Source organism: Macaca mulatta, chromosome 1 (assembly GCF_049350105.2).
Source record: "Macaca mulatta isolate MMU2019108-1 chromosome 1, T2T-MMU8v2.0, whole genome shotgun sequence".
NCBI lineage: Eukaryota > Metazoa > Chordata > Mammalia > Primates > Cercopithecidae > Macaca > Macaca mulatta.
This window is the reverse complement of record NC_133406.1, coordinates 42,247,577-42,274,406: the sequence shown is the minus strand read 5'-3', so window position 1 is coordinate 42,274,406 and position 26,830 is coordinate 42,247,577. Positions and strand designations below refer to the sequence as shown.

At 41.9% G+C, this 26,830-nt stretch overlaps 1 protein-coding gene across 1 annotated transcript in view; it reads left to right on the top strand.

The window, feature by feature from the left end:
- The window catches only part of NIBAN1 (niban apoptosis regulator 1), a 173,098-nt gene extending 165,470 nt beyond the window's left edge, over positions 1–7,628 (top strand). Inside the window, exons 13-14 of the mRNA XM_015121955.3 lie at positions 344–455; positions 2,443–7,628. Of these exons, the coding sequence (XP_014977441.3) occupies positions 344–455; positions 2,443–3,563 (1,233 nt within the window). The 3' untranslated portion in view covers positions 3,564–7,628. The remainder of the gene's footprint in view (positions 1–343; positions 456–2,442) is intronic.
- The last annotated feature ends 19,202 nt before the right edge of the window (positions 7,629–26,830 follow it).

Below are 26,830 nucleotides of genomic sequence, written 5' to 3'. Positions count from 1 at the left end.
ATTTAAAAAAAAATCACTGCTGTCTTCCCCCATGAAGTGCATAAAATGCATGGCCAGTACAAGGAAAGGGAAAGGAATCACCAATGGCTGAGTGAGTTCTGCACCTTATCATGGACAGTAATAGATGTGTTGAGGTCAGGCATGGTGCCTAGACAATGAATTGAATTGAAGGGAACCCAGTAAAATATTGTTGAATTGAGTAATTTGCCCCTGGGCCAACATTGTCCTTCTCTCATGCCCTCCAAGAAAGGAATCATGAGTGGGAATCGTCCTTTCTGTATCTCCTCTAAGAACAGGCATCTCATGCCTTTTCATCTTTATCTTCTTATCTCTTGCTCTCCAGGAGCTTCAGAAATATGAGCAGTTCATCTTTGCAGATCATACCAATATGATTCACGTTGAAAATGTCTATGAGGAGATTTTACATCAGATCCTGCTTGATGAAACTCTGAAAGGTAAGGAAGGTTACCTGGTGCTGCAGGGACTCTCCGTAGAGGGAAGCGTCCCTGAAACAGGATTCTGTAAGGCCAGTCTGGAGGAAAAGAGAAGAGGAAATGGACATTGGTGAGGTGGGGAGACAGTGAGGAGAGGGAAGGAAAGAAGGAAGGATACTAACCTTCATTGAGCGTTATGATTAAGCACACACTAAGCTGGCACTTTATTATTTTCCCTTTTTAATACAAAAATATGAATACTGTGAGATGAGAATTTTAAGTTTCATTTTACAGATGAGAAAGTTGAGCCTTAGTGAGATTAAATCTCGGGTCTCTCATGAAGAGCTGTCTTCCTCTTGCTATTCCAGACAGAACAAAGGGAAAAGGGCTTTTCTTAGGCACAGGCTTATGACTGCCCCTGCCCCCCACTCACCAAAGCTGAGAACAGGCAATTGCAGCAGCAAGGCTTGTTAATGGCTCTCTCAACACATGCCCAGCCTACACTCAGCCGGACAGAAAAAGGTGCAGGGTGATGACGCAGTGTCATGCGAGTCTCGGTAGGACCCTGGCACACGGTATCCTCAGGAATCCCTTGCCTGGGATTGGATTGTGGATAGGAAAACTTGTTAAAAATATGCTGGAGGGCCAGGCATGGTGGCTCACGCCTGTAATCCCAGCACTTTGGGAGGCTGGGGCAGGCAGATCCCTTGAGGTCAGGAGTTTGAGACCAGCCTGGCCAACACGGTGAAACCCCATCTCTACTAAAAATATTTAAAATTTGGCTGAGCGTGATGGTGCATGCCTGTAATCCCAGCTACTCCAGAGGTGAGGTAGGAGAATCGATTGAACCCAGGAGGCAGAGGTTGCGGTGAGCCGAGATTGTGTCACTGCACTCCAGCCTGGGTGACAGAGTGAGACTAGGTCTCAAAAAAAAGGCTGGAGAGGGCCACCATCAAACCGTGGGCCTGAAACATATCTGATCTCCTTTGGGAACGTCTTAAGTATCACAAAAGACCTTCCTCAATGAAAACTGGCCAAGCACAAGCCCAGGTCCCGGTAGCTAATTCTAGGGAATCCAATGAGGTCAGGAATATGAAGATGTCAGCACAGTGTGTACACAAAGGAAGGGCTCGGCCAAGGCCACTGCCAGCCCACCATGGGCACCTTTGGGTGATTGAGAAAAAGACTCCTTTCCTCCAGACACTTTATTGTTCTCTGTTAGAAAATTGTCACCATATATTGATTTTGTTAGAGAAGGAAACTCTGCAGCTAGCTGCTGAAAAGTTATGCTGAATACACAAATATATACTGTCTTTGATATGAATGGCAGCCCTGGGATGTGATATTTTTGGGCACTAGAGCCCCTGCACTGCCATAAGTAGGAGGCCCGTGGTCAAAAATGTCACCTGCTGTTGTTGTTCTTATTATATTTGCCCCTCTGGTGGCCTTTGAAACTGAGCTAGATGCACACGGATCTTCATTTCGGCCCTCTCCTCTGCATGTGCAGTACCGAGTACCTATTACACATTTAGGACTGTACTGCAAGGTAAAGCAGAGAAGTGTAAGGCCTGCCCCTGCCCTAGAGGATTTCAGTCCAGGTGGACAAACTGAAGCCAGCCATCTTAGCAGCTAATAAAATGTGCTGGGGCCTCCCTGAAGGATACAGGTGATGCTCTTGCAGACCCTGAGTGTCTTGAAAACAAAGGCTATAGTTTATTCATCTCTGCATTCCCAGGGCTTGTCCCATGTTAAATGCCCTGCAAATGTTTGCTGTTTGAATAAGTGAATGAATGAATGAATGAATGCTATGGAGGCTCAGAGTTTGGAAAGAGTTTATGGTCTTTGGTCATCAGGGAAGGCTCCCTGGATGTAAACTGGCTCTTGAAATAGAGAAATTTGGATAGCCAGAGAGACTGAGAGAGGACTTTGGCTTCTCAATAAAATCAGAAAATCCAGGCTGACCAGGGCAGACTGTTAATATCATGTTTTGTTTTCTGATACCTCTCAGTGATAAAGGAAGCCGCTATCCTGAAGAAACACAACTTATTTGAAGATAACATGGCCTTGCCCAGTGAAAGTGTGTCCAGCTTAACAGATCTAAAGCCCCTCATAGGGTCAAACCAGGCCAGCCCTGCCAGGAGAGCTTCTGCCATTCTGCCAGGAGTTCCGGGTAGTGAGACCCTCAGTAACGAAGTATTCCAGGAGTCGGAGGAAGAGAAGCAGCCTGAGGTCCCTAGCTCATTGGCCAAAGGAGAAAGCCTTTCTCTCCCTGGGCCAAGCCTACCCCCGGGTGGGACTGAGCAAGTGATTATTTCAAGAGTGGATGACCTCGTGGTGAGTCCTGTGGCGGCAGAGGACACGGCAGGACTCCCGGGCACACGTTCATCAGAGCTGGAGCTTGGAGGGCCCCTTGAGGGTGAAGAACCCGCCCAGGAAGAGCCAGAACCCATCACTGCCTCAGGTTCTTTGAAGGAGCTCAGAAAGTTGCTGACAGCGTCTGTGGAAGTATCAGTGGACTCTGCTCCAGCGATAGAAGAAGATACAAACGGGGAGAGTCACATTCCCCAAGAAAATGAAGAAGAAGAGGAAAAAGAGCCCAGTCAGGCAGCTGCCACCCATCTGGACAACTGTGAAGGAAGTAAAGTCAGTGAGAGGGAGGCCCAGCCTCCCTGTCCCGAGGCCCGTGGGGAGGAGTTGGGGGGATTTCCAGAGGTAGGCAGCCCAGCCTCTCCACAAGCCAGTGGAGGCCTCACCGAGGAGCCCCTGGGGCCCATGGAGGGGGAGCTCCCAGGAGAGGCCTGCACACTCGCTGCCCATGAAGGAAGAGGAGGCAAGGGCACCGAGGACGGGGAGGCCTCACAGCAAGAGGGCTGCCCTTTAGGTTCTGACCCCGTCTGCCTCAGTGAGAGCCAGGTTTCTGAGGAACAGGAAGAGATGGGAGGGCAAAGCAGCGTGGCCCAGGTCACAGCCAGTGTGAATGCAGAGGAGATCAAGGTAGCCCATGTTCATGAGTGTCAGTGGGTGGTGGAGGATGCTCCAAACACGGATGTCCTGCTGTCACACAAAGATGATGTGAAGGAAGGAGAAGGTGCTCAGGAGAGTTCCCCAGAGCTGCCCTCAGAGGAGTGAAAGGGACAATTTGGCTAAAGTCTTTCTCTGAACAAAGCCAAAGGGTTTTAGGGGTACACTTAGGGGTTGCATGTAAGCTGTTACCAAAAAATGTTTAAGTATTTTCTGAATTTGAATAATAAAACCAGAGGAAATGCACACAGGGCATGAGCAACTGAGGCAAACCTTTGTGGAAATGAATTGTTCTACCATGAATTTTTGCTTTAGTATTTTAATAAGAATTACAAAGGCAATGGCGTACTTGGGGTGAGAGGGAGCTGAGGATGTCTGAGGAGGGAATAGTATTGCAGGGAAGACGGAGAAAACAGTAGAATGACAGTTTTGAATATACTCTTTACTTTTCAGTGATACAATCTTCTTATGCACTTTAAGGCTTTTTAATTTTGTTTGAGAATGTAAATGTATACTGTAAGTCTAGCTTTACTATCTACTATGCCTACTTCACCATCTCTTAAGGACTCAGCATTTGTTCACAGTCAGGCTGCAAGAGAGGGTAGATCATGAACAGTCACCCCTGCTGGCTGTAGCCCCACAGAGGCAATCACGCCCAATAGGTTCAGGAGAAGCTAAGCGGAAATGGAGGGCGGAAGGTGTGATCTGTGGGACTGTCTGGGCCTGTTACCCATCCTGCTATCGATTTCTTATTAATTAATCTTGATTATTCTTATTAATTAATCACATTTTCAGGAAATTCAGATGAGGCAAGAAAATTTTATCAGCCTGGGTAAGCCTGAAAGCATTCCAAATTAGGCTTAGACTGTGCAAAGGGCTTAGCTAAGTTATCGAGCTTAAAGCCCATCAATTAAACAAATATTATTTGAACAGTTACTGCATGCCATGCACTGTGTTGGACTTAGTAATAAAAAAAAAAAAAAAAGAAAAGATAAGGTGCTCGTTCTAGCATAAATTAAAAGGTCCAAGGGAATTTAATCTGGAAGAAAACATATGCCAATTTTCAAACTATGACAGCATTTTTTTTTCTCTTTCCATTGAAACAGTCCTAGTTCATTCCCAGAAAAAATATGCCAATTTTCAAACTATGACAGCATTTTTTCTTCTCTTTCCATTGAAACAGTCCTAGTTCATTCCCAGAAGGGCACAAAATGAATGAATAAATAAAGACAAAAGCCAAGATGTATGCCCTCAAGTTCCAAAGATGTTACCAAAAGCTGAAATCATTAGTTTGGTCATTCAGCAAGCTAACTGAGTCTCTGTTATATACCAAGCACTGGAGATACCATGTTGAAAAATAACTTTGTTCCTTCCTCTTAGAACTTACATTTTAATGGAAATAGACAAAACACATCTTCTTATCGGATGGTGACCTATAACCATTAATGTTGAAAGTGGAAGAGACTTACTTCCAAAAGATTAAAAGGAGTTGTTCTTTTCTCCTTCAGAAAAATACCAGATCATTTCTTAAAATCTCCAGTCCCAGGTATTACATCTTGGTTTCCCTCCCCCACTTTTTATTTTATTTTATTTTATTTTATTTTATTTTATTTTATTTTATTTTATTTGAGATGGAGTGTTACTCTGTCGCTGAGGCTGCAGTGCGGTGGTGTGATCTCGGCTCACTGCAACCTCTGCCTTCTGGATTCAGGAGATTCTCCTCTCTCAGCCTCCCAAATAGCTGGAATTACAGCCGTGTGGCACCACTCCCGGCTAATTTTTGTATTTTTGGTAGAGATGGGTTTTCACCATGTTGGCCAGGCTGGTCTCAAACTCCTGACTCCAAGTGATCCACGCATCTCGACCTTCCAAAGTGCTGAGATTACAGGTGTGAGCTACCTGGCCCCTCCCCAAATTTTAATATCAGATCTCAACATATTTGTTGAGAACTTGTTTAGATCATCACTATTAAGTAAATTTATATCAGTTCTTTAGAGCATTTGCTTCACACACAGTTCAACCATTTAACCAGAAATTAAAATATCACCCTCTTCAGCCCTCCCATGAAGAATTTCTAGGTCATAAACATGAATAATAATCAGTATCTGTATAATATCATATTTAATTGTTGCAACTTTTCTTGGAGTGTTTACATCCTCATGTCTTTGAGGGATCCCACCATAGGTGAAGAAAGTAAAGGCCACTTCTCCCCCAGTCTCTGCTTTCCTCGGTGCTCACTCATATCCTGGCATTTAGCATGGTGTGTTGAAATTAGGTTTACTTCCTGTCTCTCCAAGAGGCTCCTCTCTTAAAGGACAGAAACTAGGATTTAGTCATCATCTGTGCTTCCTGCTGGAAACCCACAGCCTTGAATAATGGCTTCCTGCCTCCTTGAGTCACTTTAATATCCCTGGTGCAGAGGACCTGGCAAGCATCAGGCTGCTCGGGAAATGTGGGAACTGGACACCCAGAACACTGCTGTGCTGGGGCTATTGGGGCCTGCTGTTAGGCAGAGAGACGTTTTGAACTGGGCTTTCTGCCCTTGTTGAGTTTTCTCTTAAGTAAAGTCCAAAGTCCAAGGGGCAGATGGCCAGATGCACTGCCCAGTAAGGCAGGAAGCCAAAGAGGCAGTGCCCAGCCCCACAAAGACTGCCCGACTCCCTGAGACGGTAGTGTGGAGTCCCAGCCCAGGCGGACCTCACACCGGAGCTTCCTGGCTTCCTTTCTTTGCTGCATGCAGGGCTTCTTGCACCCCCTGGAAAGCTAAGAGATTTTTTTCAACCCTAAAAGAGAGTACATTTCACTGCATTGGATGGATGAACATTAATGCCCTAAATTATTCATCATGTAGGTTAGGGAGGACTGGGCACTATTTGGCAGGATGTACTCCAGAATATAATCAAAGAATTTTCTGTACATATTTCACTAAAGACAAGTTATTGGGCTGGATGCGGTAGCTTACACCTATAATCCCAGCACTTTGGGAGGCTGAGGTGGGGGCGTCACTTGAGCCCAGGAGTTCTAGACAAGCCTGGGCAACATAGCAAGATCTCATCCTTACAGAAAATAATAATGGTGTGTGCCTGCAGTTCTAGCTACTTGGGTGGTTGAGGCAGGATTGTTCGAGTGAGGGAAGTTGAGGCTGCAGTGACTATGATTGTACCACTGCACTCCAGCTTGGGCAACAAAATGAGACCCTGTCTCAAAAAAAAAAAAAAAAAAAAAAGTTTTCTAGAATAAGTAGGATAATTGTTAAATTTGAAGATGGAACAGGAAACTAGAGTGCATTTAAAATACTCTGTCTTCATTTTAACAAGATGAATGGAATAACTTCATATCACTATGAGTTTGTTTTGCTTTTCATACAGACTTGTATGTGTCATTTCAGTGGTTTCCAGATTGGAGCAAGGTTATTCTGATCTAAATGAACAGCATGAAAAGCCTCTGTGTGCCACTCTGGGGATCTCTCCTATGGGCAAAGCCATTAGAAATGCATAAAACCTCGAGACATGGTTTTTGGCAAAAACTCCATGACTTTAAACTAGTTCTTTTACTACTGACCTTTCACAAAGAAAAAATATTTTCCTTGAAAAAAATTGGGTTTGTCATTTTTTCCCTTGTAGCTTTGAGCAGAGACACAAGTGCCTTGCATTACACATAGTAAACTTTTTTTTTTTGCATTACACATAGTAATCTTTTCCAAAAAGATTTTGCAGACTACCAGGGTAAGATTCCAACTTGTACAAAAGCTTTCTGGCTTTACATTTTTTATTATAAAAATTCTCAACTCTGGTTTTGTAGTCTTCTATATCGGAGCTAGTGATTTCAAAAGGTTTCACAATTCCCCAAGACAAAAGTGATTTTTGTTCATTATAATAAGGTTAAGTGATATGTGATTCATAGCAATTTTGATGTGGAGAAGGGAAGGGCATCACTGACTTAATAATAATAGTTTCACTCGGTGCAACAGTTGGCAACATGTGCCTTCACACTTTACCATAAAGAGATGGGTTTGAGGGTTTGCCTTCTAAAGTCTGCAACTTCAAGAAAAAAAATCGACACCGTGGATTGACTTTTCTGGTCACTATATAAAGCAAATAAACTTAAAACACTTTGTAACCATGTATTTACTCTGCCAAGTGCCTATATTCCAATAAAATGTTCATCCTTGAAGAGCCGACCAGATGTCATTTCTTTGGAAGGAGGCTGGTTTCATCTTTTAAGCAGATGTCACACTTGAGTTGGGAGGTACAGCCCTCTGAAATGAAAAGGTGGGTCACTCTTGCTGTATCATGGAACTTTTACTTTTCTGTTGTCAGAAGGAATCTGCAGGGAAGCCATGTAATGTCAGGTGTAATTATGCTTTGATAATTCATATGCTTATGTCTCCAGGAATTGGATCACATTCATAATACAGCAGTGGGCAATTACTCTTGATGTAACTGAACTGCTGTTCAAACTTAAATTTATTTTCAGTGGGTAACATTGAGCAAAACATTCATTCTTTCTGTAATTATATGTAAGACAGTATGTATTTGCCATGTCCACAGTTGCTCATTTATCCGTGGATTCATTCATCAAAAAAATAATGACTGGTCACCTCTTATAAGCAGGCACTGCAGTGGGTGGTGGAGAAACAAGTGAACATAGTAGACATGATCCCTGACATCAACAAACTCAAATTCTCAGTGTGGACCTGGCCAGGGAGAATCCCAAATGAGTATTCACTTCCTCACCTGGCCTACATCTTGTCTATAATCTCACCTTTAACTCTAGTCACACCAACAGCTTCAGGCGAGAGAGGAAGAAACATTGGAGAAATCAAGTCCACCAGTGAGGGGGGCACTTGGTGTGGCAATCATTCCTTCTCCCTCTTCCATACCAAACTTTCAGGATGCAAGAATTACTTTCATTGTGGCCCCCTCAGACCTTCTTCCACTTAGAGCCAAAATTCAGATTGGAATTAAGGGACAGGGAGTTGATTTGAAACTGTTTGCAGAGTTTTTTCTGAGGTCATATGTTTATTGGGTATGGCTTGGACAGGATCCATGAGTCTTGGGAGGGTCAACTAAAGCTATTCTCTCCTCAGCCACACTTGGAGCCGCCCCTGCTTGAACACTGCTGAATCTTTGCCACATTCTTCCTTTTGCTAAAAACATCTGGCTCTCTCATCTCCATCTGGCCAATTCCCACTTTTCCTGTAAGCATCAGGGTAAGTCGGGCTAAATCCACCCTGCCCCCACAGCCAGTAACACTTCTCTGAACTCTCACCCTAATTTTCTTGCCCACTTCTGGTCATCCTCTCTCACTCTACTGCAGCATTTACCTTGCCTGTGCCTTTGGGACAGGTACCCTGTCTGTAATCTTTGTAATCATAGCGAAGGAATACAAAGCTCAATAGCAAATGTTTAATGCATGTTGAAGGAGTCGGGTGCGGTGGTTCACACCTGTAATCCCAACACTTTGGGAGGCCGAGATGGACAGATCACTTGAGGTCAGGTGTTCGAGACCAACCTGACCAACATGGCAAAACCCCATCTCTACTAAAAATACAAAAATTAGCTGGGTGTGGTGGCAGGCCCCTGTAATCCAGCTACTCAGGAGGCTGAGACAGGAGAATCACTTGAACCTGGGAGGCGGAGGTTGTAGTGAGCCGAGATCATGCCACTGCACTCCAGCCAGGGTGACAGAGTGAGACTCTATATCAAAAAAAAAAGTTGAAGGAATAGATAAATAGCATCCACTCCAGATGTAGGAGACAAGTGGAGATATAGCTAATGACCCCTCAGTATGCCATAAGTGGCTGTGAAGTTGGTAACTTTATTTACCCTCAGCCTACTGGGAGAGTTTCATTTCAGTGATGAAAACTGACCATATGCTTATGCACACCCACACCTCTGGGAGGAGCTTCAGAGCCAAGTTACCCCCAAGTCAAGCTAGCTATCAAAACTATGAGCTGCTTCCTAGTTCTCAGGGCAGTGGCTGCCACTGGATTTTCTTAAGGTCTCTATGATGTAATCAATGCAAAAAGTTAAGAAGGTCACCCTTGAATTGCACCCAAGTCTGCAAAACACAAGCAGATGCCCAAGAGTTCATGGACAGCATCTACCTCTGGCAAGCTCTTCTCTTGTGCATGGGCAGGGAACAGAGAAACAGATATGGTCCCCGCTTTTTAGGGAGCTCAGTCCATTGGGGAAGATTGAGAAGCAAATCATGGTTCTGCAAGAAGCGGAGGAAGGGTTCTGGCAGCACAAACGTAGGGCTGCTCCTGAGTCTACTCAAGAAATGTCAAGTTTGGTTGTTGAACTTTTTTTTTTTTTTAAGTTCTAGGGTACATGTGCACAACGTGCAGGTTTGTTACATATGTATACATGTGCCATGTTGGTTTGCTGCACCCATCAACTCGTCATTTACATTAGGCATTTCTCCTAATGCTATCCCTCCCCCAGCTCCCCACCACCCAAAAGAACACATGGACACAGGACAGTTGTTGAACTTCTTAAGCCTGCTCTTTATTTCTTGCCTCCTTTATCACTTCTCTATCATAAACCAACATCCAAAATCCAGCTGCCTACCCTGAAGATGACTTTTACCAAGACCCCTTTATAGCAGCCCCACACACTCTCCAGGAATCAGGGTCCTCTAGGAATGCTGCTCCAGACCTCCTGCAGATTCCGTTGTGTTTTTCCACTCCTAGACTCCACACAAAGCAGTATACATGTATAGTAGCAAGAACTCCCTTTGTGTTAGCAATTCCAAATTGGGATGAGGGAGTAACAAGACACAGTTGGGGTGGCGAAATGAAGGAATTCCTACAAGACGCAGAGGTGATTTTCAAGCTAAGAGGTGGCTTTTCCTGGTGAGACTTCAACTTTCCCCTCCTTGCTCTCTCTATTCTGTGCTATTGCCTGGACCACGTGGGGAACAGCTTTTGTGTACACTGGTTTGAGAAAGATCATATGAAGGAAAGAAGGAAGGTGTTTCTATTTCCATCTATTGGAGGCTTCACTTTTTTTTTTTTTTTTTTTTTTTTTTACTTGTGTGACTGGTTTATTGAATAATATTGATTCCATGGGATAGCAGTCATGAAAGAGTTTTATCTTTCTGCAATTACTAATCTCACATGTGCCCTGCTGAATCTCTTTGCACTCGTAGCAGACCCCTTTATAATATCTTGGACAGGTATCATAATTTCCTGGTCCCCCTTTCTTTTTAAAAACTTAAAAAATAAACCAAAAGCAACTCGGCATATTCTAGTTGGAAATTTCCATCTCATTTCCATGTCAAGGCCAAGCTTTCATCTAAGAACTTGCGGTTGGGAGGTAGACTTTAGTTCTTTCATCCCCATTTCCTCTGCCCATTTATCACAGGGAGGGGCTTAAGGGTGTGATCTGTCCATCGCTGCCCTTTCTTAAGTTTTGAATCACTAAATCTTTTATTCAGTTGTTAGAATAGATGGTGTTCTCCATGTACCATTTGTCAGTCAGGATTCATTCATGGATTCATCAGTAGACATCAATAAATATTTTTAATTAACATCGAATAATATTTATTGATCTCTACTAATGTGCTGCAGACTCTGCTAGGCCCTGGGAATACAGTGGCAAACAAAACAATCAGCTCTTGCCTTCACTACATTCAGACTTCTGAGTAATCTTTTCTGTACTAAAATTTTCAATTATTCAACTTAAGGGAGATACTCTTAATGTAAATGAGCCTCTCTCCCTTCTCAAATTGCATTTTGGAATTCTTCACTAAGTCACCTACAAACTTGGTTTACTTTCCTTGAGATTCTTTATGAGAAAGTTATATGGCTGTCGACTCACTGTGTTACCTCGTAACCTTTACAAGAATTCTTTTCTTTGTAGAACAAGAATAATGGCACCCACATCACAGAATTATTATGAGTATTAAAAGAGATAATGTGTAATAGACATTTAAGCACAGATGAATAAAGTGAGCGCCAGAGAAGTCAAGCCACTTCCTGAAGGTGACATAGCTAGTAACTAGTGGAACCAGGCGTGTCATATTGCAATTGATACAAAACGAAACCACTCCAAAACTCAGTACCTCCAAACAGTAAGCTCAAAAGACTACAGGTCAAGCACCAGGTGCCTGGCTTGCTCTCTCAACATGTTTGGGAATTGGCTGGCTGTATGTTGGTCTAGCCTTGCCACAACTGGGACAACTGGGCTCTACTCCATGTGGTCTCCCAGATTTCAGCAGGCTAGTCCAGGCTCCTTTTGGTAGAAGCAAGGTTGAGAGAGAGAGAGAGACAGAGAGAGAGAGAGAGAGAGAGAGAGAGATTGACAGAGAAAGAGGAAGTAAAAGAGTTTTTGAGAGCTGGGCTCAGAACTAGGGCACTGTCACTTCCTCCATGTTCTATTGGCCAAAGCAAGTCACAAGGCTGACCGAGGTTCAAGGGATGCGAAGAGGTGCAAAGTCATATTGCATTGGACATGAGTCCAGGGAAGCCATCCACTGGGGCCATCAGTGCAATCTGTCTACCTCTCCAGGATTCAAAGGACTCCCGTTTGCCTCTAAAACCCATACTCTTGTTTCCATACTGTACTAACTATAAACACTCACGTAAAACCTTGGTCACTCTCACACACTTCCCCAGTGCCTATTCGCTGCTCTAGTCAGACTCACCATGAGGTGAACAAAACATAATTGTTTCTAACTCCAAGCCTTTGACCTATTAAAGAATCTTAATTTTTGTACTAGTTTTGAAATTAAATTTTCTATTGAAAATAACTTTAAAAACTGATAAACATTGTAAGAAGAAAGATCTAAAGAGTTTTTTCCTTCCTAACTTAGCAACAGAATTCACATCACTTATATACTGCTTCAGTTCATTATAACGAGATCAGTGGTCATGGTCAAAATGTTAATTATCTCAGGTCAGTGAGAAAATTTGACCTGTGACAAACATAGTTTATAATTTCAAGTAAAGAAGCACAATTTTCTCCAAGAAACATGCTAATAACAGATGCAGTGTTCTATAGCAAACAATTGTAATGTTCAGAAAAGTTTACAGTCCTTGGGTGATAACTATAAACATAAACCCAATTTTGAAGGAAAACTCTTGTCTCCAAAGTAAAGCAAAACAAAAGAAAACAAAAACTAGCTAGAAACTCGGTCCCTGCCACCAAACAAATAACGATCTTACATACAACCTTTATCCTGTCTGGTTAATAATCTTTATTTTTTTGTAATCCTAATAACTGATTTGTAAATATCCCTCACTCCTCTCCTTCACCTGTTAAAATATAACTCCTAGGATATAATATTCTTAAAAGCACTTTACCAGATTTTTCCCTTCTAGTTTTCTCACTAGAATATTGTTGTCCTAGTGATCTACTTCTTTTAAAATTTTACTTAAGGCTCAATACAAGATTTTGAGGCTTAATACCAATTTTATTTTTTATAACAATTTTATTCCCCCTCTTGTAATATGCCATCTTACCAGGAATGCTTTTTCCTTTTCCTGTCTGCCCAACACGTAGACCACATCAGGACTCATATTCTGTTCCGGGCATCATTTCAAGCCTCCTTTCTATGAATCCCATTGGCTATTATATCTGACAACATTGATTTTGGCATTTATGTACCACCAAGAAATTTGTAATAATTTCTCATGTGTTTTTTGACTCCTGACCAGATGGTAAGCTTTTGGAGGAGAGGAAGTTTTCCCTGCATGTCTTGACACTCAATGTATTCACAGAATCATAAACTCTTAGAGTTGAGAGATATTCTAAATTTCATTCAATGCAAATGCATTCATTATTCTTACATTTCTCCTTCAAAATTTTCCTGCTAAGCGGTCATTGCCAAGAATGGGGAATTTACTATCCCCCTAAGGAGGAGCACATCCCATTTTCAGACAAATTTAATAGAGAGCAAAACTATTGCCCTCCCATTCTCTGCTCTTCCTCCACCACCATTTCCGACCATAATTTTTATTCCTTAGATCCAATTCTGTCCAACAGGGTTGTATACAACATTCTAATGAGAGCTTTCAAACATCTCCAAACAACTGAGACCCCTTCTTCAGGATCAATATTCCAAAGACCTTCCCTTTTTTTATGTGGCATGGCTTTGAGTCCCTATGTTGAGTGTTTTTACAAACAAATTCCATGTTTATTCTTTTCTTCCTTGAAGCAGTTCCCTCAAATTACCCCTCCTCTCCCTCAATAACTTCTATGTCATAGTCTAACACATTTTCTCTTGAGGATCATCTCTCCCCAGACCCAACCCAGAGAAAGGCACATTTTTCATTTCCTTCCTTGCTGTCTTCAAAGGAATGCAAAGAGCAACTTTTTTTTTTTTTTTTTTTTTTTTTTTGGCAAAGCTTTTGCTTCCAAAAACTATAGGAAAATAAATGAGATAAAATAATAAAAACTCTACAAGTTACAGAAAATGAAAAGTTCTTATATTTCAGTTTCCAGGTCTACCATATTTTACTCCTTCTGAGGAGGTAAAAGGAAGACTTGGTTGTCAGTTTGCTACTTATCTGTAAAGGTAGGGCTCACCAACATTCCCCCTACTTCTGACCCCAGCCTGTCAGGCCGTATGAACCCATTCCGTCAAGAAAACACCTCCCCTCCAGAATACAGTTCAGGAAAAACAAGTACTTCAATGGTTCAATGGTTAAATGTTATAGATATGGGCTTCCAGGCTGCAATCTCCACTGGATTATCTTACCTAGGAACAAGCTTAACATTTTATTCTTCCTCTTAGAAAGCTTTTTGTTGTCTTCTGGGCATTTATTAATCAAATTTTCACCAAAACCAAAATGGATATATAAAACAAGAGCTCAAAAAACGAAAAGGATAGAGATAAGGATTTGGAAGTCAATGGCATGTATATTGGTAGTTAAAGCGGTGGGGGTGGATACACTATCTCCCTTGGCTGGGCATGGAGCTCACACCTGTAATCCCAGCACATGGGGAGGCTGAGGCAGGGGGACTGCTTGAGCCCAGGAGTTCAAGACCAGCCAGGGCAACATCTCTACAAAAAAAAAAAAAAAAAAAAATAGAAAAATTAGCCAAGTGTGATGGTGTGCAACTGTAGTCCCAGCTACTTGGGAGCTTGAGGTGGGAGGATCAACTGAACCAGGGGAGGTCAAAGGTACAGTGAGCCATGATTGCACCACTGCACTCCAGCTTGGGCAGCAGAGTGAGACCCTGTGTGGAAAAAAGAATATCTCCCTAGGAGAATCTGTAGAAAAGTGAGCTAGCAAACTTAGGGAACATCTATGCTTGTGGAGCAGGAGGAGAAAAAGTCAAGGGTAGAAAAGTAGGTTTTTAAAAAATTAAGAGTATAAATGATGAGAGAGAAACCAAAGAAGACAACTTGAAGAAAGGAATGGCCAATGTGTCAAATGTGGGCAGAGGTCAGGTAAAAGGCATGAAATGGGTCCCTTGGCTTACGAAAAAGTCATCACTACCTTGGTAAGACAAACTACATTGCAATGAGATGTGAAGGTAAACACACTCCAGTTTGTCTGCTGTAGAGTGTGTTACCCCAAACTGAATCTGATGTTCTAAGTGTGGTCTGACTGATGGAGTAAAGTGGGATCCTCTTCACTTTGGTCAATCTACTCTGTGTCTACTAATATAACTTCAGACCAAATTAAGGTTGTGGGGTTTGTTTTATTTTTTGGCAATCCCACTTACCGCACCACTTCAGTGACTCATATGAAATGCAATCTGCCTAAACCTTATGTCATTTCCACATGAAGCAGAGGTAACTCATGACTTCCAACTCTGTGCTTGTACAGTTGAGTTTTAAAACCGATTCAGAATTCCATTCAGCTACAATTTACGTTGTTAGCTTCAGTTCTTTGTTCCAGCCTAAGGAAATCTCTATTCTAACTCTGCCAACATTAGTTGTCCTCCTGGCTTTATGTCATCCATAAATTTTATTTACTCATCATCAGTGTTTCCATCTAAGTTATGAATAATGTCAAGTCTTATGCATTCAGGCAAGAGTTGGGTGAAAATTGGAAGATATGGCTGAGTCTGAAGCCAACAACAATTGTCAAAATGCTGACACTAGTAGGTCTGAAGCCAAGGGAATTAGTGAGTTTGGTATTAAGAGTTGTCCAAGGACGGATAGGCAGTAGATAAGGGATGATGCAGAATCCAGGAACTCAGCCAAATCACAACCCAGAGGAGCAGATTCAATACAATGGACAAATCTGGAAGCTAAAGAAACTGAAGGAACAGTTGAAGTCATAACACTCTCAATGAAGGAAATGAATATATGGATACTTTTTTTTCCTCCCCTCCATATGCAAGTGTATCTTTCCTTCAAAATTTCAAAGACTTTCATAAATAAAAACATGATAAAGGTAGGTCTTCTAGCTCTTTCCTTAGGACCTTCTTCTATGTGGAACTTTACTGGATTGGCCAGGTGACCAACTACTAATTCGCCTAACAACTATCTTCTACTTCATTCGTATTTCCTTCCTGTCTCCAAGGAGATGAGATTTTATGAGTATTGGGGGATGTCTTAGTCCATTTTCTGTTTCTATAACAGAATATCAAAGACTGAGTAATTTAAAAAGAAAGGAAATTTATTTAGCTCATGGTTCTGCAGGCTGGGAAGTCCAAGATGGGTAACCGTACCTGGTGAGGGCCTCATGCTGTTTCACAGCCAGATAGAAAAGTGGAAGGGGAAGCCCACATGTATGAGAAAGGAGACCAAACATAAGAGGCAGCCTCACTTTGTAACAACTCGTGGTAACTGATCCAGTCCCGCAAGAGTGAGAACTCACTCACTCTCAGGAGAGGGTGTTCATTCATTCCTGAGGTACGTGCCTCCCTGACCCAAACACTTCCCACTAGGCCTCACTCCCAACACTGCCTCATTGAGGACCAGGCCTCCAACACATAAACTTTTGGAGGATACACTCAAACCACAGCAGGGAGAACAGGAAAAGAGCATGGCTTTCACTGAGATGCCCATGTTTTATTCCACAATTTGATTTTCTGTCCTGGAATTTCATCAAGGATTAGCATCAATATTATCATTATTTTTTTTTTGAGACGAAGTCTTGCTGTCTCCCAAGCTGGAGTGCTGTAGCACAATCTTGGCTCACAGCAACCTCTGCCTCCAAGGTTCAAGTGATTCTCGTGCCTCAACCTCCTAAGTAGCTGGGATTACAGGTGCCCGCCATTACACCCAGCTAATTTTTATATCTTTAGTAGAGACAAGGTTTCACCAAGTTGGCCAGGCTGGTCTTCAGCTCCTGACCTCAAATGATCCATCTGCCTTGGCCTCCCAAAGTGCTGGGATTACAAGCGTGAGCCACCACACCCAGCCAGCATCAATATTATTTTTAACACATATTAGCATAGCTGAAATGAAAACAAAATTGATTGCTGGTGAAAATGCAACTGGAACTTTCATACATTGCTGGTGGAGATGCCAAATGGTATGGTCACTTTGGAAAACAATTTGGCAGTTTCTGATAAAGTTAAACACTCCTTTACCATATGACCCAGTAATAATTACTTCTAGGTGTTTACTGAAGAGAAATGAAGACTTCTGTTCACACAAAATACTCTGCAGATGTCTATAGTTGTTGTTTTTATAATTGTCAAAAACTAGAAACAACCCAAATGTCCTTCTGATGAATGGATAACAAACTGTGTTACATCCATATAATGGAATACTATTCAACAATGAAAAGAAATGCTCTGCTGATATGTACAATAACATGGGTGAATCTCAAAACAATTAGGCAGAGTGAAAAAAGCAAGACAAAAAAAGGCGACATAATATATTATTCCTTTTATATGACATTCTGAAAAAGGAAAAAACTATAGGGACAAAAAATAGACCATTGGTTGCTAGTAGCTAGGGATGGGGGAGGGATTGACTATGGAGGAGCATGTTAGAGAATTTTGGGGGATGATGGGCCTGTTCTGTATCTTGACTCTGATGGTTACGCCATGATTGTATATGTCAGTGCTCATATTATGTTGTTGCAAAAGTAATTGTGGTTTTTGCCATTAAAGGTAATGGCCCTTTGTCTTTAATGGCAAAAACCGCAATTACTTTTGCAACAACCTAATAAAACCATATACTGGAGTGACTAAACCATATAAAAGTGAAAGTTTTACTTACTTGTAAATTATACTTGATAACCTGACTGAAAGAATATTTTTTAAATGGCCCAATTTTCAATAATAAAGGAATCATTAAATATATTATGAAACATTTATACAATAAAGCATTACATAGTTGCATTGGACTGTGTTATACTTTCTGTCTGCCTGGCAGCTTACAAATAGCCTTCCTATATGTGGGAAATTTCTCCCCTTACAAGTCTACCTGTTCCTAAATTAGAAGTCATCAGCTAGGCCGGGCGCGGTGGCTCAAGCCTGTAATCCCAGCACTTTGGGAGGCCGAGACGGGTGGATCACAAGGTCAGGAGATCGAGACCATCCTGGCTAACACAGTGAAACCCCGTCTCTACTAAAAAATACAAAAAACTAGCCGGGCGAGCTGGCGGGCGCCTGTGGTCCCAGCTACTCGGGAGGCTGAGGCAGGAGAATGGCATGAACCCGGGAGGCGGAGCTTGCAGTGAGCTGAGATCAGGCCACTGCACTCCAGCCTGGGCGACAGAGCGAGACTCCGTCTCAAAAAAAAAAAAAAAAAAAAAAAAAAAAAAAAAAGAAGTCATCAGCTTCCTTTTCCACTCTCCCTGCAGGTAGGGCATGGATAGTCAGACTCACTCTTACAAAATTTCAGTTCAACAGTCTGATAAGAAGAAGGAGGTGTCTATGAAAAATTTATTCTGCTGAGGGTGGTAGATCGTGATAAATAGATATCCAGCTATCAATGGGGCAGTAACAAAGATTCTAGCAGCAGTAGGACCCTCCAGAGTCAGTGGTGCATTCTTCAAGCCTGGTTCTTGGGCCCTCCATGAGATGAGCACATTTGCATTAATTTAAATTTTTTAATTAATTATTTAAATTATCAAGAATGTTGTCTGCAACCAAAAACTGGAACTGATAGAACAGTCATTGAAAATTATGCTTATGACCAGAATCTTACCAATGTGGGCTACGACTGCATGATGAATTCAATGGTTTAGACCATCATTGAAAAACGTGACTTGTGCCTGTCCATGATTTCTACAACTCTAGTGCAGGTAGGAGGTGAATGCCATCATCCCCAGCAAGATACAGCCTGTGTCAGTCATCTAATGAAGTAGATTCTGAGTCTCTTAAACTGCAGGAAGAAAGAAAGGAAAGATAACTGTTTTCTCCAACTACAGGTCTCCAAACTCACAGCTGCAACTGTGATGAATTTCAAAACACCAACAAGAGTCATTTGAATCTTTCTGCTGTGCAATTTATTTTCAATATATAGCAATATGTAGCAACCTTGAAAATAATTGTTTACAAATTATAATAGGAAAGTCCCGTAGGAAAGTCTTAGCTACGGTTTTTAGTTTTAAAAAATAGTCACAAGAAGATTAAATATATATACATAGGCAAGAAAGCCTGGAAGAAAATTCGCTGGAATGGTAAGAGTTGCTTGGGATGGTGAGATTGTAAACAGTTATGATTGTCATCTGTTTCTCCTCCCTGCCCTCATGTTCCACAATGAAGATGTATTACTATCAAAATCAGAAGAACATGTTCTTGGATCAGGTGCGGTGGCTCACGCCTGTAATCCCAGCACTTTGGGAGTCCAAGGCAGGCGGATCACAAGGTCAAGAGTTCAAGACCAGCCTGGCCAACATGGTGAAACCCCATCTCTACTACAAATACAAAAATTAGCCAGGCATGATGGCGCATGTCTGTAGTCCCAGCTACTTGGGAGGCTGAGGCAGGAAAATTGTTTGAACCCAGGAGGCGGAGGTAGCAGTAAGCTAAGACCATGTTACTGCGCTCCAGCCTGGCTGGTGACAGAGCGAGACTCCGTCTCAAAAAAAAAAAAAAAAAGAAGAACATGTTCTTAAAAATATTTTTAATTTGCTTTAATTTGCATTTAAACTTGGTAAAAGGGTCCTCTGTGTTCTCAGAATCCCATAGGCTAAGGGATTCTCTGGGTGCACTTATTCTGATCCTTAGGCTCTTAAGCAGTGACGTATACCTGGGAGTGATATATAAATGGAAAGGAAGAAATCACCAGAATTTTTTGCCAAGTTAAAATTGGCTCCCTAAAATAACCATTCGATGAGTACTGTTCTGAAGGACTCTGCTACTCTCTGCTGTTCTGACCTTGACTCAGATCTTCACCAGAATTCCTATGGTGATGCCCTGGCTGTTTTTTTGTTTTGTTTTGTTTTGTTTTGTTTTTGGCAGGGCGGGACAGGCGGGGGGGACTTTCTTCCCACCACTGGAGCCTGGGCACCTGGGCATGGTGAGATGTGACGGACTGCCCAGTTGGAAGTTAGCAACACACAGGTTATACTTTCAGCTGTGTATTATTGAGGAATCCCCAAGAGGCCTACCATGAAAGGCAACTTAATTTAAGCCCATTTCTACTTGCTTGATATGCCTGAAGAAATTACAAATACAAAGGAGACCACACTTAATAAAGCCCAACATGACATGCTGTGAAAAACACAACATATGGTTATTTGAAGTCTGAAAAGCCTACTGAGTTTTAAATTTTTCATTAGAATATCCTTTGATGTATAAACATATCCTTTTTGATTTTCTTTCACAATAGTGGTTTCTAGATCAAAACCACATATAGAAACTTTCTCTTGGTAGGGAAAAATTACCTGAGATAAAATTGCAAGACTCTCTTAAAGAGTTGAGATTAAACACATGAGCACAAAGCATTTTAAACACATCATGAACAAGACCACCTCATGATTACCCTTTAAAGTTTAGTAAACCCATAGAAATTGGAGAGACACTTCTTTAAATATTTTTTCTTTGTAGTTATATATTACAGTTATCATAGAAGTAGCTACTTTGTTCCACTTAATTAAAACTGATGACCCATCTGGGCCTGGTGGCTCGCACCTGTAGTTCCAACATCTTGGGCGGCCAAGGCGGGCAGATTGCTTGAGCCCATGAGTTAGAGACCAGGCTGGGCAGCATGGTGAAACCCCATCTCTACAAAAAGTACAAAAATTAGTCAGGCATGGTGGCACGCACCTGTAGTCCTCACTACATGAGAGGTTGAGGCAGGAGGATCACCTGGAGGTCGAGGCTGCAGTGAGCTGTGATCTCACCACTGCACTCCAGCCTGGGCGACAAAGCCGAGACTCTGTCACAAACAAACACAACAACCAAAAAAACCTGATGACCTTTTATAAATTATACACAGCTACTATCAAGAACTATCTATTTTAAAAAGGAGAGGCTGGGTGTGGTGGCTCATGCCTGCAATCCCAGCACTTTTGGAGACAGAGGTGGGTGGATCACTCGAGGTCAGAAGTTCAAGACCAGCCCGGCCAAAGTGGTGAAAACTCAACTGTACTAAAAAAAAAAAAAAAAAAAAAAAATGCAAAAATTAGCTAGGCATGGTGGCACATGTCTGTAGTCCCAGCTTCTTGGGAGGCTGAGGCAGGAGAATCACCTGACCCAGGAAGCAGAGGTTGCAGTAAGCTGAGATCGCACCACTGCACTCCAGCCTGGGCGACATAGTGAGACTCCAACTCAAAAAATAAAAATTAAAATAAAAAACATTTGAAAAAAATTTGTTTGTAGTTAAATCCTTGAGAATAGGGATTATGCACTAAATTTTATTTCCCGCTATCAAACTAGCGTTAAGATGTGAATGATGAAGGTCTTGTGAAGTATGTAAAGTTTGCTTTCTCCTTTTCTACTACCTGCTTGGTCCTTTAACTCTCATCCCTAGGACTTCAGCTAGAGCTTGTTTCCCAGTTCTTTTCTCTGTTATATTTCAGAGACACCAACAAGATGTTAACTATCAAGGGCTAATCTTTCTGTCTCAGTTAATGCTATTTTGGATGCAAGTAACAAAGCTTTACTCAAACTAGCTTAGGCAAAAAGAAGAAAGTTCATTTTATGGTTATAAAATTATCTCACGAAGACTGAAGAACCCCAAATCCATCTGGCATAATTCCCCCATCTTTCACTGTGTCTGTGGCTGTCTCGTCTCCTATTTGTTTCTCTCCGCATATCTCTCCATTCTCACCTGACTGCAGTGTAGCTTTTCTGTGCATAGCCCCTGAGTTTATTTATCCTTATTTCTAGGAACTAGGAAAGACTAAGTATAATTTCTGAATCTCAATTCAAAATTCCTGAGAGAGAGACTCTTTGAAATCTAATTTCAGTCAGGTATCTACATCTGGTCCAAATCAGCTGTAGTCAGGGGATGAGGTGACAGTATATATCTGGCCCAGCATTTCCCAAAGTTACCTGAACACAGAACTTTATCCACCCTCATCCCTGGCTCTGGTGGTTGTGGTCAGGGGCATGTTATAGGGCACACCCATTCATATCCTTCAAAACAGAATTTCTCAAGATGTCATTTTGGGATCTTCTAATTTACCACTTTAATATTAAGAATGACCAAACTTAGACCCAAAGAGGCAGAATAGTTTGCTTAAATTACCAGGATTGTGGCAGAGTAGAGATTTTGATTTTGAGCTGAGGAACCTGACATATTATACCTTCAATTGAACCTGGATATCAAGAAATATAATGGCTACCCGGTCCCAAAAAAAAAGTCCAAAATCAAGGTGTCAGCAGGGCCGCGCACCCCCTGAATGCTTTAGGGGCAAATCCTTCCTTATCTCTTCCAGATCCTGGTGGCTCTAGGCATTCCTTGCAGGTAGCTGCATACATCCAATCTCTGCCTTAGTCTTCCTGTGGCCTACTCTTCTATGCCTGTCTTCTCCTCTTTCACTTCCTTTAAAAAAAAATTTGTCATTATCTTTCAGCCTCACCCAGATAATCCAGGATGATCTCATCCTGAGTGCTTTAACTTAATTACTCTACAAAGAGCTTTCATCAAGGTAAGATCACATTTATAGGCTGCCGGGGTGAGGACATGGGCATAACTTTTGGGGGGCCATTATTCAAACCACTGCAAAGGCCTTACGAGGTATCACAAGGTACTTAAAAGGACTTTTTTTTTTTTTTTTTTTTTTTTGAGACGGAGTCTCACTCTGTTGCCCGGGCTGGAGTGCAGTGGTGTGATGTCGGCTCACTGCAAGCTCTGCCTCCCGGGTTCATGCCATTCTCCTGCCTCAGCCTCCCCAGTAGCTGGGACTACAGGTGCCCACCACCACTGGCGAATTTTTTTGTATTTTTTTAGTAGAGACGGGGTTTCACCGTATTAGCCAGGATGATCTCAATCTCCTGACCTCGTGATCCGCCCGCCTTGGCCTCCCAAAGTGCTGGGATTATAGGCATGAGCCACCGCACCCAGCCTTAAAAGGATTAAGGGTGGTAAGAGGGAGGGGATGGAAGAATAATGAGTTGGAATTTTTCTTCTTAAAAATAAAGGATGCAGGATTGATAAAGAAAATGTAGTAGTAACCAAGCAAATGAAGTATCTTGGTTTCCAAGATGTAAAATTTGCACTCCTATCTATTCCTTGTTCATCGATTCCAATGATTCCATTGACTCCTTGATTCATTCATCTAACATTTTCTAACAAATATTTATTGAATTAATTAAAGAAAAGTAATCAGGGGGCCAAACTTGGAAAGATTAATATCGTCAACAAAAAGAGTCAAACTCTGTAAAATATTTGAAGAGATTTATTCTGAGCCAAATATGAGTGACCATGGCCCATGACACAACCCTCAGGAGGTCTTCAGAACATGTGCCCAAGGTGGCTGGGGTGCAGCTTGGTTTTATACATTTTAGGGAGGCATGAGACATCAACCAAATACATTTAAGAAATACATTGGTTTGGTCTACAAAGGCGGGACAACTCAAAGTAGGGGGTCAGGGGGCTTCCAGACTATAGGTAAATTTAAACATTTTCTGGTTGACAATTGGTTGAGTTTGTCTATAAGACCCCAGATCGAACAGAAAGGAATATCTGAGTTAAGATAAGAGGTTGTGGAGACCAAAGTTTTATCATGCAGATGAAGCTTTTAGCTAGCAGGCTTCAGAGAGAATAGGTTTCAAAATGTTTACTATCAGACTTGGCGTCTGTGTTAAGTTAATGCCAGAGAGTATAATGAGGCATGTTTGACCCCCCACCTTTATCATGGCCTGAAACAGACTCTCAGGTTAAATTTTAAGAGTCCTGGCTGCCCATTCAGATGGTTGGGAGGCCTTAGAATTTTATTTTTTGTTTACAATATCAAAGTTTGAGAGATAAACGCATAGGTTAATAATGTCCTAGTGGGGTCAAGTCTCCTGCAGAGGTAATGACTTTGTAGGAGGTGAGGAAATTAGCAAAGTGAATATCCTAGGTAAGAACATTCTAGGCAGAGGGAAAAACTAGAATAAAGTCCCGAAGGCAGGACTGACCTTGACATGTTTAAGGCACAGAAAGGAGGCCATGTGGTTAGAGTGTCTAAGAGGGTGACACAGGACAGAGGTCATAGAGACAACAGCAGAAGGAAGTTGATTATGCAAAAATGAAAATGTTGGCTTTCATTTCACTTGTGCACTAATCTTAGAATGAACAAAGAGCTGAATCCAGTTCTCAAAGTTATCTACTGCTACATACCCAACTATCCCAAAACGTAATGGTGCAAAATAACAACTTTTTCATTTCTCATAATTGGGGGTCAACCATGTGACTGCAACCAACTGGCAGCTTAACGGGTTGGAGAGTCTCAGGTGGCCTCACTCACAGGTCTAGGATGTTGGTGCTATTTTTCAGCTGGACCATTCTTTCCATGTAGTCGCCCACCATCCAATAGAATAGCTTAGGCTTCCTTGAATGCAGGAGCATTCCAAGAGCCCAAAAGGGAAAGCTGCAAGGCATCTTGAGGCCAGAACTCTGGACTTATACATTGTCATTTTCATCACATTCTATCGGCCAAAACGAATCATAAGACCAGACCAGATTCAAAGGGTGACCAAGAGACTCCAATTTTTTTTTTTTTTTTTGAGACAGAGTATCTCTCTGTTGCCCAGGCTGGAGTGCAGTGGTGAGATCTCAGCTCATTGCAACCTCTGCCTCCTGGGTTCAAGAGATTCTCCTGCCTCAGCCTCCCGAGCAGCTGGATTACAGGCGTGCACCACCATGCTCAGCTAATTTTTGTATTTTTGGTAGAGATGGTTTTCACCATGTTGCCCAGCCTGGTCTCAAACTCCTGACTTCAAGTGATCCACCTGCCTCAGCCTCCCAAAGTGTTGGGATTACGGGCATGAGCCACTGTGCCTGGCCAAGACTCCAACTTTTGATGGAGGCCATGTTTTTCAGCCTATCACACAAACGTTCTGCCGTTTTGTTTGCCAAAACCTTTCCTGACAAAATTTTTGAAAGTATGATGAGATAATTCACGTCATTTCAATTTTGCTATGCTATCATAAAAATCATTTTTTAAAGGGCTTCATCAATTTTCCCATGGCGCTTCTCAATCCTTTGATATTTAAATCACTCTTGAGAGGATCTATTATGTCCTAGACACTGGTGTTGAATTGAAAGTAATGTTTGAGCGCAGACTAACTTTTTAGAGGTCAGTTCCTTACTGAATATTTTCATCTTATCATGACTCTTGCTTTCTTCCACAAACTTGTATCTGCAGAATTTTGGGAAATGAATATTCTGATTTAAAAAAACAAAAACCAAAAAAACCCTCTAATGACAAGTGAGGATGTCTCAAATAAAAGAGAAGAGGGATTATTTGTTTGCCCTGGGGAGGAGGAGGTTTGAGCTGGTGAAGATGGAAGAGGCTGATAGTCGTTCATAGATCCTTACATATTACCTTGCACTTTTTAAATGGAATTAAACAGAAAGACATATGGCAAGGATTAGATATTTTAATTACGCTAGAGGAAAAAATCTTAGAAGTCGAAATTACAAAGAGCCAAATTTTTTCCCAGTATGACAGGAAGGGCTTTCTGAGTTGGAATTATCCAGAAATGAAAGGATCATCATGCAAAGTAGCAAGACATCCATCATTAGAAATTGTTCAGCCCAAGGCTGACGACCCTGGGATACAGTATCAGTGATCCTGCATTGACTTGGTTTGTGTGGGAACTTCAGGTAGAGAGGCTGTTGGTTTAAAACTCACATCTGTAATCCTAGCACTTTGGAAGGCAGAGGTGGGAGGATAGCTTTAGGCCAGGAGTTCAAGACCAACCTAGGCAACAAAGCAAGACTTCATCTCTACAAAAAAAAAAAAAAATGACAAAACAAATTAGTCAGGCATGGTAGCATGCTTCTGTAGTCTCAGCTACTCGGGAGGCTGAAGTGGGAGGATCACTTGAGTCCAGGAGGCTAAGGTTGCAGTGGGCTATGATCTTGCCACTGCACAACAGCCTGGGTGACAGAGTGCAACCCTGTCTCAAAAACAACAAAACCCACAATAAACAAAAACAACAAGCAAAAACAAAAAAAACCCTCTATATCCTTTGTTCTTAGAATAGGTCAAAAGATGGGAAAAGAGATCACCTGTTCATTCTCTTACTTAACTTTTAAGTCAGCACTGTCCAAGAGAAATTAGTCACAATGTAATATAAAATTTTCCAGTAGCCACATTAAAAGAAGTGAAAAGAAACAGGCTAAATTAGTGTTTGTCATATATTTTATTTAACTCAATACATCTAAAATAGTATCATTTAAACATGTAATCAATGTTAAAACTCATTACATTACATTATTTTTTCATAACAAGTCTTTGAAATCCAGTACCTTGAAGAAAATCTAAAAGCCTATTTACACTTAGGAATTAACTACATTTCAAGCGCTCAACTGCCACATGTGGCTAGTGGCTACTGTATTGGACAGCACATTTCTAGAACATACTGAAGTGGCATCGTTGTCTGGGGTAAATATCCCTGGTTTATTGTCTCACACCAAGATTAAGGACACGGACGCACAAAGAATGTGTTTAGGAGCAGATGCTTAATAGGCAAAAGAAAGAAACAGGAGAGCAGCTCTCTCTCTCTAGCGAGAGAAAGGGGCATCCAAAAGGGAAAAGCTGTCCTGCTGCAGACTGCAGCAGACTTTATAGGCAGGCTTGAAGATGCGGTGTCTGATTTATGTAGGGCCCACAGATTGGTTCGACCAGGTGTGGTGTTTACACAGGATGGCAGGGAAAGCTGGTCGCCCCACCCTAATCTTATTATGCAAATGAACTTTCCACTTGGCCAGTGCCATCTCATTTGCTCCTTACTGTACACGTGTCTGGCATAGAGAAGGGAAGATGGAACCGCCATTTTGAACATGCCTAGTCCCAGATAGCCTTTTCCTATTGGCGCAGCTGCCGGCATTCACCTGTACAAGCG